This window comes from Ostrea edulis, chromosome 1 (genome assembly GCF_947568905.1).
Source record: "Ostrea edulis chromosome 1, xbOstEdul1.1, whole genome shotgun sequence".
NCBI lineage: Eukaryota > Metazoa > Mollusca > Bivalvia > Ostreida > Ostreidae > Ostrea > Ostrea edulis.
In genome coordinates, this window is record NC_079164.1 from 21,716,118 (window position 1) to 21,730,230 (window position 14,113).

General features: G+C 35.1%; 1 protein-coding gene across 16 annotated transcripts in view; it reads right to left on the reverse strand.

The window, feature by feature from the left end:
- Nucleotides 1–276: 276 nt before the first annotated feature.
- Nucleotides 277–14,113, reverse strand: part of LOC125663673 (A disintegrin and metalloproteinase with thrombospondin motifs 5-like) — a 47,834-nt gene continuing 33,997 nt past the window's right edge. For 8 of the 16 annotated variants that reach the window (XM_056153042.1, XM_056153041.1, XM_056153046.1 and 5 more), the window contains exons 16-29: nucleotides 10,959–11,094; nucleotides 10,651–10,829; nucleotides 10,367–10,484; nucleotides 10,194–10,283; nucleotides 9,884–10,053; nucleotides 9,696–9,759; nucleotides 9,161–9,280; nucleotides 8,818–9,059; nucleotides 8,414–8,513; nucleotides 8,222–8,320; nucleotides 7,128–7,268; nucleotides 5,854–5,994; nucleotides 1,555–1,648; nucleotides 277–1,108 (exon numbers count right to left, since the gene is read on the reverse strand). In XM_056153042.1, coding sequence (XP_056009017.1) covers nucleotides 943–1,108; nucleotides 1,555–1,648; nucleotides 5,854–5,994; nucleotides 7,128–7,268; nucleotides 8,222–8,320; nucleotides 8,414–8,513; nucleotides 8,818–9,059; nucleotides 9,161–9,280; nucleotides 9,696–9,759; nucleotides 9,884–10,053; nucleotides 10,194–10,283; nucleotides 10,367–10,484; nucleotides 10,651–10,829; nucleotides 10,959–11,094 — 1,860 coding nt within the window. In that variant the 3' untranslated portion in view covers nucleotides 277–942. Of the gene's footprint in view, nucleotides 1,109–1,554; nucleotides 1,649–1,808; nucleotides 2,571–5,853; nucleotides 5,995–7,127; nucleotides 7,269–8,221; nucleotides 8,321–8,413; nucleotides 8,514–8,817; nucleotides 9,060–9,160; nucleotides 9,281–9,695; nucleotides 9,760–9,883; nucleotides 10,054–10,193; nucleotides 10,284–10,366; nucleotides 10,485–10,650; nucleotides 10,830–10,958; nucleotides 11,095–14,113 lie in introns of those variants that run through there. The other 8 variants (XM_048895995.2, XM_056153053.1, XM_056153052.1 and 5 more) reach the window with 5 other exon arrangements.

The following is a 14,113-nucleotide window of genomic DNA, read 5'->3' on the forward strand; positions in this document are numbered from 1 at the left end:
AATTTTGATCTATGCTTAGCGCTTATGGCCGAAATAGTGAAGATTTTTTGAAGTGCCAACGCCTGCCGTGACTTTGCAGGTCCCGTGATTCCCTGGCGTTTGGTGAAGGCATCTCGGAATTGCGTATTACATGTATAATACTAAATAATGATTTATTGCGGTTTAACGCCGTTTTGGCAATATTTAGCCATTTTACGGCGTTTAACTAATTGAATGAGTATGGTTGTGTTCAAGTTTCCCTAACGGCCCCCAGTGAAGTGAAAATACTGAAACTGATATTAATCAAAAGTTTATTTCATCACCATACATCAGTTATAATGAATCTGTATACGTAAATACCTAGCGAATCATGTTTGAGATATGGCACAACGTCTAACAGCAGCTGTATATAACTTTTGCCGTTAGCTAAACATTAAAATTGTTTCATCTAATATGGTCTTCATTCATTTTATTAAAATGAGAAATGATTATTGGACTTTCATCATTAAGTTGGTACAGACACCACAGGGTGATGGACATGGTCATATATGTATGAGGAAACATTTCGTAATTTCAAAAATAACAATGATATCAAAATACAATACTGCGCGAAGAAACATACATCAGAGGTACATTATTTTTGGTTTTACCTGATAAAAATCACAAAATGTTACTCACTGCTTATCAGTGATCAGGGATAAGTATCTTTTAAGTTTAGCGTATTAAAAATTTTGCTACATGTATGTGACTTTACTAGCAATTAATAGCTTCATAAAAACACGAAAACAACTTTTACTTCAGCAACAAGGCTGTACATACCAGTACATGGGTAACAAGCAGTGACGTAACACTACAACAAGTGTACAAACACACAAAACAACAATATGTTGATGCTCGCTCTCTATTGCTTCCTCAAACACGCAAGAATAGCTTTCATGAATTAAATGTTATAAATATGGAATATCAATCATAATCCGGATGATTTTCAATGTCATAATCCGGGTGATTCTCAATATAAACCTTGATATCTTCATGTTGAGTAAGATAGTTACAGCTGCTCTGTTTGGGAAAACCATTAAAATTTCGGGACACTCTGAATGATTTATCCCGTGTATCCTCGGGATTACACCTATAAACAAATAACTAAGGTTTACCACATACACATGGCGGACGAATGGTCACAGTACATGCAGCATCAAGAATAACAATTAATATTTCGTATAAATAAGTTTAAGTATATATATTGATAAAAATGAATGATATAGAGCATAGTTATTACACATAGATTGGGAAATTATTAGTTTGAAATACATATGGCTGGTTTCAAAGTTATTTGTTAAGACAATTACAAGATGGCATGCAAATTTGCGTTTAGTGTTAACATGTGTGTTTATTAAACAGGGAAAGATAATTATTGAAAAAGAAAACCAAAGAAATAAAGTTGATATAAAATTAATATTAACACTGAGTTTTCAATAAATCATAAAGATCAATCATAGGAAATTATCCATTACAGTAACATGCAACAATAACAAGAAAAATTAGTTGAGTTAAATGCAACTGAAAGTTACGTACCAATAACGATAACAGCATGCAAAGATAACAACCAACATTACCAATAGTAAACATCCCAAAGCGATCCCAACTAACAGCAGTATATTACGCTTGTCTGTAAATAAACACAAGAAACGTCTACACCTCAGAAGTTTAGATCTCCGGGGAGGGGAGTGGGTAGACTAAATTTTCACCTTTTCATAAATATTATTTCAGTCAGCAACTGTTCCGAAAAGTATTGCGAGAACGTATTCAGCAGAAGCAATTAAAACCTGTTCAGAAATCTGAATTTTATTAAAATTATTAAAAGAGACAGTCCATGCACATATCAGGCAGTAGTCTTGCTTTCCCCAGACTCTCGCTTTCGAGACGAGCGACAGTTGGAACAATTCCTAGTATATTTCTGTGATGTTTAGCAAGAAATCAGTATTGTTTCTGATTGGCTGAAAGAGGTATACCTGTATAAAATTCCTGAACAGAAAAATTCGAAGAAGCTGTACAAGTCTGTTTACAAAGATGAAAATTAAATTTGCAACTGAAAACCTTCAATTTCAGTTATATATTAAAGTCCATAGTTGAATAAAAAGTAAATTTGCTCATGTTCCATAGACTTCTGGTTACAGAAGTAGAAAATAGGAATCGTAACAAACTCTCGCGCAAAGTCTCGAGAGCGAGAATCTACGGAAAGCAACACTAATCAGACAGTGAATGGCACCATTCACAACTACTCTGGCATTTCCGTTGCATTTTTTTTTTTGGTTTTTTAAATTTTTGTTTTGTAAATTAGCGACGGAGTTCCCATTGTGAATGGCACATCCACATTTTGGTTGAATCTAACCTACACGGTTATAAGTCAAAATGAAATTTTATTGATTCCAGGATGCTTTACAAACATAGATACATTGTTGGATCCAGTAAATGTTCTACAAAGCCCCTATCTTTGCTCCTCGCGAAATTATTAACAGCTGTGTAGGAGAAACTTCCAAAAGTATTGCGCCTCAACATATGCCCGAAGTGATGTGAATCGAACGTGGATTCTAAAAAATTCTAAAGAACTTTTAGTATATTTGAAATCACAAAACATTCTCATATCAACATCAAAACGTACGACTTTTCCAACACTTTACACCATTCCTCATAATAAATTTAAGATTAGAACTTACGACAACATAGACAGTTGCTTCTTCAACAAAAATGGAAAAAGGAAATAACTTGTGACCAGTCTTTCAAAAACCACTCTAATTCTACACACAAGTTTTTCTGAATTTCTTTTTAAAAAGATGCTGGAATTCCTTATTGACAATATCTTGGTAGTCTTTGGTGATCAGGTCTTATATAGCAATATTCCATTATCGCCTGCATATGCTGTTTGCCAACTGATTAGATACACAAGAGCTTGTTTAACGTATGGTCAGTATTTAAATCAAGGCAGGCTACTGACAAACAAATTGATGTTTCAGGGGGTTCAACGGTGTTGTTTAAAGTCAACATTTCGCAAATTCTATGGTCGTTAAAACGATCTAGTTTGCAAATACAACCTACCATTGGGTCAAACGCTGTCTAACGTGTTTCATACCAATTGTTAGGCCGTTCTTTACATACTCATTTTGATTGCAGATTACTCCGTTTACCTGATCGATATATAGGGCTAACGGCAGGTGTTACCGAGCGACAGGGGATACTTACTCCTCCTCGGCACCTGATCCCACCTCTGGTATGTCCAGGGATCCGTGTTTGCTCAATCCTAAATTATGTATTCCTTGTGCGGATAACTCCTTTTACCTGATCAGGATATAGGGCTCACGGCGGGTGTGACCGGTCAACAGGGGATGCTTACTCCTCCTAGGCACCTGATCCCACCTCTGGTGTGTCCAGGGGTCCGTGTTTGCCCAACTATCTATTTTGTATTGCTTATAGGAGTTATGAGATTGACCACTGTTCGTTATCTTCACCTTGCAGTTATGAGATTGATCACTGTTCTTTATTTTCACCTTTATAAACTTATTAAGAAAAAGTATATTGCTCCCTGAGACTCGTGTACATGTATACGACCCGACCTGAAGCGAAGGGCAATATATGTTTTGCCTATTGCACTACATGCCAGTTTAAAAATCATCTCGGATCAAAACATTTAAAAGCCGTTTAAAACAAAATGCCATATATGTAATAGAGAATGATAGTTTTTACACGAGCGTCAACTTTATACATGGCAAATGAATAAAAATGAAAATGGATTAAAACACAGCTGAAAGCTACTACTTTTCACATTTATCTCATACGTGGGATGTATATTAACCACTAGATATATTTCCTGTCCGCAAAGCATGGCGTATACATCATTATCACTCGTTAGATAAGGTAGGGAATACTCTCTATATACAGCATTTCACTAAATCGGACAAGCTTGAATGAATTTGTTTCTTGTACATTACTTGAAATGTACAAATAATACCAATGAACATCAAAATTACATTCTTTAAAATTTACCCTTCGTATGCAAGTAAAACTTATTTGACATGGTCATTTCATCCGTGTGATAGGACTTGTTTACAAGTACAAACCATGATATTAGACTTGATAATCATACTAGCCGTGTTATTAAACTTTTTGTACGAGCTGTGTGTTTTAGACTAGTTTGTACATACCGCGGTAATAGACTGGATTGTACATGCCGTATCTTTAGACTTTTTGGCGGAGATTGCACAAGCCGTGCTATAAGACTTGTTTGTACAAGCCATGTTATCAGACTTTATTGGCTAGCATGTCATATCAGCCGTGTTATTATATGTATAGAGTCTCAGGCCTGTTTCTCACTGAGGTAAATTAAGCGAATAAAATTAATGTTTTGGCAGAGTATTGTATTATCAGTGTATTGTAGACTTGTTGTAATAGTGGATTGTATTGTCATTATATTACATTATCAGTGATCCCGTGGGGATCCGGGTTAGAATAGGTTCTTAACCCTTGCTTGTCGTAATAGGCGACTAAATGGAGTGGTTCTTCGCATCATGAGTGAAAAATTCTCGAGAGCAACGTTAAACAATATACGATCAATCATTATTGGTGTATTGTATTACCATGCATTGTAGTAATAGTGTATTGTTTTAACAGTGTATCGTAGTAATAGCATACTGTATTAACAGTGTATTGTATTAACAATGTGTCATATTAACAGTGTATTATATTACTTGTAATGTAATGCATCTCGGCGTAATCTAATTGATGTGTGTTTTAACAATGAAGTTTTCATGCCAAAAGTTTCCAGAGTTATGTCTGGGTCGTATTTTTCTTGTCATTGAATGAAGAAATGGGTCAAAAATTTTGAAACGGGGCATCTTATGTTCTTCATTATTTTTTTTCAAGATTGAAGTCTTAATTATTGTACAGTTATATAGCACTTTATCCGATTAAGACAATTACCCTAAAGCGCTTTACATGCAAAACAATGAAAACAAACTAACACAAAGAACAATGCATTGAAAAGGGCATAAAATAATGCCAAAACTGAGATGGTTTTCTTAACCTCAATAGGTTCTTAAGTTATGGTCCTGTCCAGATTCTGATGTAAAAGATTGACCTTGACTTTATAAATGGGTCATTGCTAAAAATGTCATCTGCTGTACACCTCTCCCTCCTAAACACCACCTTTTCATACGTCAAAGGGTTCTCAAGTTATGGCTTCTTTTGGTATTTTTATAATTTAACCTTGAAGAAATGTGTCAAGGTAAAAAATTGCAATGTAGTTCATGTCAGCTTATCTCATTGATGGGTGTTCAAACTTTTAAGTCATCATGTGAAAAGATTATAAAGTTATTGCTGGGTTGTATTTTTCCTACATGTAATTCAACCTTTAATGAAGAAATGGATCAAGATTAAACATTTTGGTACAGTATATCTGCACTTTATTTCCTCTTTTTAATTTTTTTAAGATTGAAATCCTAGTGTCAAAAGGTTCTCAAGTTATGACCTCTACTAAATTCTGATGTAAAAGATTGACTTTATAAATAGGTCAAGGTAGAAAATTTTGGTACAGTGCATCTTGTTTTAATGTCCTATTGCAATATCTAAATATTGAATTCCTTATGTCTAGAGGTTCTCAAGTTATGGTTTGGACCAGATCCTGATGTAAAAGATTGACCTCGACATTATAAATCGGTCAAGGTAAAAAAAATCTTGCTGTCAAACACCCCTACCCATATACCACCTCTTCATGTTCCAAGTTTGAAGTCTTAATCATAATGTCAAAGTTATGGCCCAAACAAAATTTGCTTTGAAGAAGAAAATTCACAAAAACAATCCTGAAATATCTAAAATCATAACCTGTTATTCCCTTGGTTATCTCTGTGATGGAGCCGGACCCCGAGGCCAAGACCCCAAAGCTTGGGGTAGTTGTAACAAACCCTGAGGTCGTGACCTCTAACTTTGGGGTAGTTGAAACAAATACATCTTTTGAATACGATTCTGTAATATACAATTGATGAGGAATTTACATGTACAGATATTTTTAGACTTTTTGGCTGAGATTGCACACGCCGTGCTAGAAGACTTGTTTGTACAAGCTATGTTATTAGACTTTATTGGTTAGCATGTCATATTATATTATTTTTTTCTGATGAAAAATATCATGAATAAATAATAATAAATTAACTATTGGGTATTGTTTTGTGGTTTGTCTTTCTTTCTTTCTTATCTACGAAAAAAATATGCCTCCCCTTCAAATTTGTTTTTATCCTCTCTGTCATTTTGTTATACTGTCATTCTGTCTGAAATTTTAACCTTGCTAATAACTTTTGAACAGTAAGTGCTAGAGCTTTAATATTCCATATGAGTATTCCTTGTGACAAGATCATTCCGTGGGTACCAACATTGCACAAGATCTTTCTAGTGGTACCAAGATATTTGTCCTTGTGACATTGGCCATCTTTGGAATTGGCCATTATCGGGGATATTTGTGTTTCACAAACACATCTTGTTAATCATTTGACTGCCTCATGGTATTTTTATGATTTGACCTTGAAGAAATGTGTCAACGTTTAAACTTGTAATGCAGTTCATCTGGCTTAATTTCATTGATGGATGTTCTAACTTTCAAATCTTCATGTCAAAAGATTCTATAGTTATGTCTTGGTCATATTTTTCTTAACTTGACCTTAAATGAAGAAATGGATCAAGGTAAACAACTTTGATACAGTGCATCTTGTCTTAATGTCTTTTAAGAATGGAGTCCTAGTGTCAAAATGTTCTTATGTTATGGCCTGGACCAAATTCTGATGTAAAAGATTGACTTCGACTAAATATGAATAGGTCATGGTAAAAAAAAAAAAAAATGGATAAATCTTGTTTTAATGTCCTTTTTCAATATTTCAAGATTTAATCCTAATGTCTAAAGGTTCTCAAAGACATGGGCTGGACCAGATTCTGATGTAAAAGATTGACTTTATAATGGGTCGAGGTCAAATATTTTGGTGTCAAGCAAGTCCTCATATACCATCTCTTTTTCATGTTCAAAGTTTACAGCCCAGACAAAATTTGGTTTGAAGAAAACTGTTTGTCAATGTTTGAAGGGGAGACATGATAAGATCTAAAATCATAACCTGTTATTCCCTTCGTTATCTCTGTGATGGAGCTGGACCCCGAGGTCATGACCTCTAACCTTGGGGTAGTTGTAACAAACCCTGAGGTCGTGACCTCTAACCTTGGGGTAGTTGTAACATACATGTCTTTTGAATACGATTCTGTAATATACAATTGATGAGAAATTTACATGTACATATATTTTAAAACTTTTTGGCCGAGATTGCACACGCCGTGTTAGAAGACTTGTTATTAGACTTTGTTGGCTAGCATGTCATATCAGCCGTGTTATGATATGTATTGAATCATTAGACGCAATTTCAGGCCCCTTTCTCACTGGCGTGAGTTAACCCAATCAAATTAATGTTTTAACAGTGTATTGATCGATTGATTGTATATTGTTTGATGCCCCTCTTGAGAATTTTTCAAGTTTGAAGTCTTACTGCCAAAGGGTTATTAAGTTATGGCTTTTTAAAAATAATTTTTGTAATTCAACCTTGAAGAAATGTGTCAAGGTCAGAAATTGCAATGCAGTGCATGTCAGCTTAATCTCATTGACGGATGTTCCAACTTTTAAGTCATTGCTGGGTTGTATTTTTCTTAATTCAGCCTTTAATGAAAAAATGGACAAGGTCAAACATTTTGGTACAGTGAATCTTCTCTTTATTTTTTCTTTCAATTTTTCAAGATTGAAGTCCTAGTGTCAAAAGGTTCTCAAGTTATGGCCTGGACCAAATTCTGATGTAAAAGATTGACTCTGACTTTATGAATAGGTCAAGGTAAAAAAAAATTCAGTACAATGCATTTTGTTTTAATGTCCTCTTTCAATATTTCAAGATTGATTTCCTAATGTCTAGACTACCTCAAATTATGGTCTTGACTGGATTCTGATGTAGAGGACTGACTATATAAACAAATCAAGGTAAAACAAATTTGGTGTCATTCACCCCTCCTCATATACCACCTCTTCATGTTCCAAGTTTGAAGTAATCAAGGATTCTCAAGTTACAGCCCAGATAAAAAGAAAACTGGCAAAAACAATGTATCTCCCCTTTGAAGGGGAGATATAATATCATAAATTCTATTTAACTATTGAAAGATGTAAAATTATAACCTGTTATTCCCTTGGTTATCTCTGTGGTGGAGCGGGACCCTGAGGTCGTGACCTCTAACTTTGGGGTAGTTGTAACGATCACGTCTTTTGAACATGATTCTGTAATATACAAATGATGGGGAATTTAGAGGTACAGATATTGTGCAACTATTTTGGCATTCAAGAAAACGTTGAAATTTTATTTCCACGTACCTTGTGAGTTGCAAAATGCTCCAGAGTTAGGGAAAAGCTTTATGTTATCAAGAAGAATGGAACCTTTATCGCTAGCTTTTGTCACTCCCTTGATTAAAATCTACAATAAACTGTATACATGTAGTTCTAATTCTCAGGGTTTTAATAACATGAATTCAAGCACACATTGTATCCCTATGAAGTGAACATCTTCCTTCATATCCTCTGTGGTTCCTAATTTATCAATAACCCTTACACAATTTTCATTGCTTGGTCTAACCCTTTCAATTTAAAAGCAGGTGATGCTAGAACTTTAAATTTGTATAACTATCTTAATTTATAAATATATATCTAATATAATTAACTATTCTTAACATTTTTGGTTAAAAAAAAAAAAACCCAGGTCTTATTTTTCCTGTCATTACTTTGTCTTCTTCTAAGGTTGATATGTTCAGGGATACACAGACGAAGGAGTTGAATTCGGGATTCGTTATCTCCCAAAAAGCGTCACTGGAGGAGCTATTCCATGACAACGTAATATTAGAGTTTGTTCCCGAAATGTAATAGTGAAATGCTAAGCACTGTGTTTGACTGGTTCCTGCAACAGTGCTTGTTAGAATTGTTCCTTCCTCGTCCACAGATTTACTGGCAATGTAAACGAAGGAATCTAAAGAAAATTTATTTTTAAAAGTCCATGAAATTATTTTATAGAGAAATTGATAAAAATGAATTCGTAATAAATATGAACTTGAAAAATAAAAGACTTGCTTCCAAATCCTTTTGTTGGCGGTGAAGAATCTATTATGTTAGTTGAACTGTAGGTATCCTGAGTAAAATTGGTCAATGTCAACCCACAAGTGCCTCCCTCAAAATCGCAATCAAAATGCACTGAAAAAATTGATTGAAAGGTTTATATTGTTGCATCTTGTTTGGTTTATTTCAGTTGTGACGTCAAAAAATAATTTTAAAAAACAAGGAAAAGAAAAGAATGGTGCACGAACACATGTTTAATGTTGACATTTTCCCAATGTATTCTATAAAATGAATCTAACAATAATTAGGAACGTCTATCCAGATACTAACAGTTACATAAGAATGAGAATAACTATGTCTCTGTCTTCAGATTTAATTTAATGGACGCAAATATCCCTAAAAGTCAGCATTATTGACTCCAAATCTGTAGACAAAGAAAAACTATTCCCTATTAACTTAAGTATAGTCAAGCACACTTCCTAACTCAAAATGCATTAAATTAAATATGAAAATGAAATGCTTATAAGTCTCATTCAATAACAAGATTTACCAGGTTTTGGTTCCGAAAACGCAAAGTTTACACCGACGTTGTTATTGACATCATTCTGAAATAACTGAATATTCATTTCAATTAGCAATTTCTCCAGTTATTATAAAAAGAAGTGAATCATATTGTCATTCTTTTAAGTAAATTTATCAGAAAGTTCATCAACAATATATCGTCTCTTCGCCCATTACCTTGATCTCGCACGATTCGTTCAGTGGTCCTTTAAAGTGAAGAAACTGGTCATGGAAGAAATAATACAACTGAGTACCCCCAAACAAAACTGGTTCTGTTCTTGTGTCCCATTTCCATGAACTGCCTATCATACTAGCAAGAATCACCTTTCCCTTCATGTCGTAAACCTCTAAAGAAAAAGATATCTAGTAATACTAAGAGTAACACGGGTATGAGGGACAATCATACATAAATGAACAATAGAACCCATTCCATGAACCTCCGTGTGATAAGATACCAAAATATCACCACTTTTTTCTGATAACACACCTAAAAAGTTCTTCTTCATCGCTGCATATGAAAACCAAAACTGAATATTGAAAGCTCCCTTGGGTAGCAAGGCAATAGTGCGACGTTCACCTGCCAAAAAATAAATGCAATGTTGTAATAAAGAAAAGAATGGCAAAGTGTTCAATCATAATATTCCTTTTTCAGCTCTTTACCATTATTTTGTAGCTGACTGTCGGTCTTTTCTATAACAGTGCAGGTAGAGTTATCGCCCCCACATACTCCGCATTCATCGAAAACTTTTCCATTATATTGGTTATCACAGCCAAATCTCTAATTTAAAAAAAATCAATACAGTAATTAATCGACATCTTAAATAAAACCCGCATTTCACCTATATAGCTGTATACCCTTTTAAAAACAAAAACTATCCTAAATAAATTATCACATGAATATAATTTTATTCAAATATGGTGCATGGCAATTCCAAATGATGTACCTGACAGAGACCGTCTAGGCACATGTAATACGACCCAGATTTCCGAGGCCAGTTATTCAAGTCCCAAGTGTTGGATCCGCCCACACAACTGACTCCATCCGGCATGAATCCAAACCTGGTGAATGTTGGGATAGTGTACCCAGAAACGGGATCACAGGTTACTTCACACTGACCATGAGCTGTGATTAGTAAAAAAAAAAAACCCGGATGTTCAATTAGTCTGCGTATGGTGTCTGGCATCTAGTGTACATGATTCGACCTGCTATTTGCTTTTAAATGAAGATAATAGCTATAGTAGTTCGCTTTACCTGTAGACGAGTATCTTGACCCTGTCTCTTTTAAGTTATCAGGGTTGATCACATTCGCATCCCTGAGCTTTTTGCATGTCTCTCCAGCACGCTGGTTTTGCAGGGTCGTTTGATCTGAACTGTCACTTGCACATGGCTGATATAGATAATAACAATCAGGGACCCGTTTAACAAAGTTTTCCTTAGATATGTCATAAAAGAACTTAAGATATGCTTAAATTCTAACATAGGAAGTATCATAAAAACATTCTCATCATCGTAAATCTATCCTTAGACATTTCGTTGTGTTGTGAACTATTGAAATAAATTCTGCACTCTACCTACAAAGCCTTCGTTAGAAGGATAAAATATAGTTTGAGTAAGGTTAAACTAATTAACAAAACATGAGCTTGAAAATCGGAGGGGCGGGGGTAGGGTTTACATGCCACTTATGATTTTCAAAGGCATTGGACAGAAGTATTCTTTAACTGCCCCTCTCAATCTTCTTTTTTTCATAATTGAAAAGTTTCCTGCTTGAACTAAGCACCCCTACACAAGTACTCCGAATCACGTTGAAAATAGTATTATAATTATTTCTATGAGCATGGTATATATATGTCAGTTCTGCTGATGGTTTACTATGACATACCCCATATAGCTTTTAAAAAAAAAAAAGTATTCCGAATGTCATTATGCCTTTGCTCCCTTCTATGCGCGATATACGGTATCTGAAGTTGTGTATTTCAACTTTAAAAGTTTGTACGCCCCTCTTAATTTTGTTTGTGTTCCCTCCCCTAACTTAAAACTCTGTAACCTTTACTTTTCTCTGCTACGTTTATACTAGTACATTTTCAATTAGTAATGGAATCAATTGGAAAAGATCGCTTCAAAGGGCTAACCAAATCGAACACAGCAGTCCTTAGTAGTTTTCCCCATTTCATTTCGTGTAACCTTTACTTTTCTCTGCTACGTTTATACTAGTACATTTTCAATTAGTAATGGAATCAATTGGAAAAGATCGCTTCAAAGGGCTAACCAAATCGAACACAGCAGTCCTTAGTAGTTTTCCCCATTTCATTTCGTGTAACCTTTACTTTTCTCTGCTACGTTTATACTAGTACATTTTCAATTAGTAATGGAATCAATTGGAAAAGATCGCTTCAAAGGGCTAACCAAATCGAACACAGCAGTCCTTAGTATTTTCCCCCATTTCATTTCGTATTGAATGGATGGTTTTCTTTGTTTGCTTAACGTCATTAGTCCGTGCTTAGGTGTATAAGTCTTTCTTAAAGTTTCTTTTTAATATAAAGCCGAACATACACACAACAATGACCTAGCTTTTTATCAATTTGCACGAATGTTTGATGTTAGGGAAGGAAACCGGAGTACCCGGAGGAAACCCACGCGTCCGAGCGGGTGATCACCATCCCCTCTCACACACAACCACAATCACAAGGATGAAGCCTGGGTCGTAGTGGTGAGAATCGAGTGCATTGACGACTATGCTATCCGGATACCCATAAATAAGAAATAAGAATGTCTAGACAGAAGAGGAATCCAAATTTCACAACTACAGAATTAACAATTCTAGTTGAAGTTGAAAAAAGTGGGACCTAATTTGTTCCAAGGAGAATTCCATTAAAACCACATAAACATTCGTTCAGCGGAGGAGTTAAAGAGGAAATGAAAACCATGCCATTTGCAGTGAAAGTATAAGGAAATTTGCAAAAAACTAAACGGGAGCAGAGGAAAACCGGTGGTGGTCTTTTGCCGACATGCAACATCCCAATCCCCCTAATAAGAGAAGATGCAATCAATCTAGGGGAAAACGGCAATATATCCGGAGTTGAAGGTGACATCGACACACCTAGAGCTAGTGAACAAGTTGCTGTCCTTTCAAAAGGACTGCAATACGTGTCCCGTATACACGTGTTTCTAACAGAAACCATTAATATGAATCCAGCAACAAAATACCTTAATCTATTGATATAAATCTGGCAACAAAACAGTGATGCTTACAACCTTGACTGTTATTTTTCATTTCAAAGTTCCGAGCTTCACAAATTATGTCCATTTTAAGATATGAAGAACAATATCACTTCCTTTGTTGAACGTTGCTGAGTTGAGTGAATTCGACTCCATACCATTAATCGTTTTTATCAAGAATATTCACAAACCTTACAGAACAAGTTTATCTTTTTTTATTCTCCTAATAATTGTTTATGAAACAATGTTGAATCCGATATGCATATGTACCCCCTCCACTTAACAGTGTGGACGGTGACGTGGTACCCCAAGAAAGGTTCCGGTGTAATCGGAATATCGACACCCCCCCCCCCCCCCCCCAAGTTGAGAAGAAACAGAAAAGGCCGAGCAATGTTCCTAATGGCTCCGGTGAAAACATACACTTGTGCATGCGCAAGATGACTTTTGCCCACCGTATCTTGTTTAGTCTCGCTTATATATTTTCTAATAAAGTTGGTGTCCACTAATGTCATCTAGTACATGTATAAACAATCGAATCATCTTTCAAATTTTAAGAATTGACTCAATAATATATTATATACTATAGATGAAACATATAAAGTATTTGTATTCTTATATTAATATTTGGTTCATTTTAGATGAATCGAAATATATGCAAGGAAAATGGGAATTCATCATCACCGAAGTTCCATCAACGACCCAGTCATTGGAATTGTCTACATGTACTGGTACTAGCAGAGAGATACATACATACACACACATATATGTGTGTATATATATATATATATATATATATATATATATATATATATGTAAGACTCCAAAGTGCGATGGTTTGCGCCAAAATGCGATGATTTGTTAACGTTACGAACGCCAAAGTGCGATGGTCACACCAAAGTCTGATGGTGCGGGGTTCAGCAACGTTTGTGACGTCACGTCACTAACGTCATTCTTAACGTCTTTCAAAATAAAACCGAAGAAATGCATCATTGACGACATTAACAGCAAGGTTTACACTTTTGAGGAACGGCAAAGTACATTTGTTGTCGAACTCTCTTACTTCGCCCAAACATTCTTTAATTCATGATCATTTATTACTTTGACGTACACGTATTTTCCTGGGGCTATGTTATGATACAAAACATTCTATACGATTTCGCGTCGGAAAATTTTGTGTTTAATAACACGAC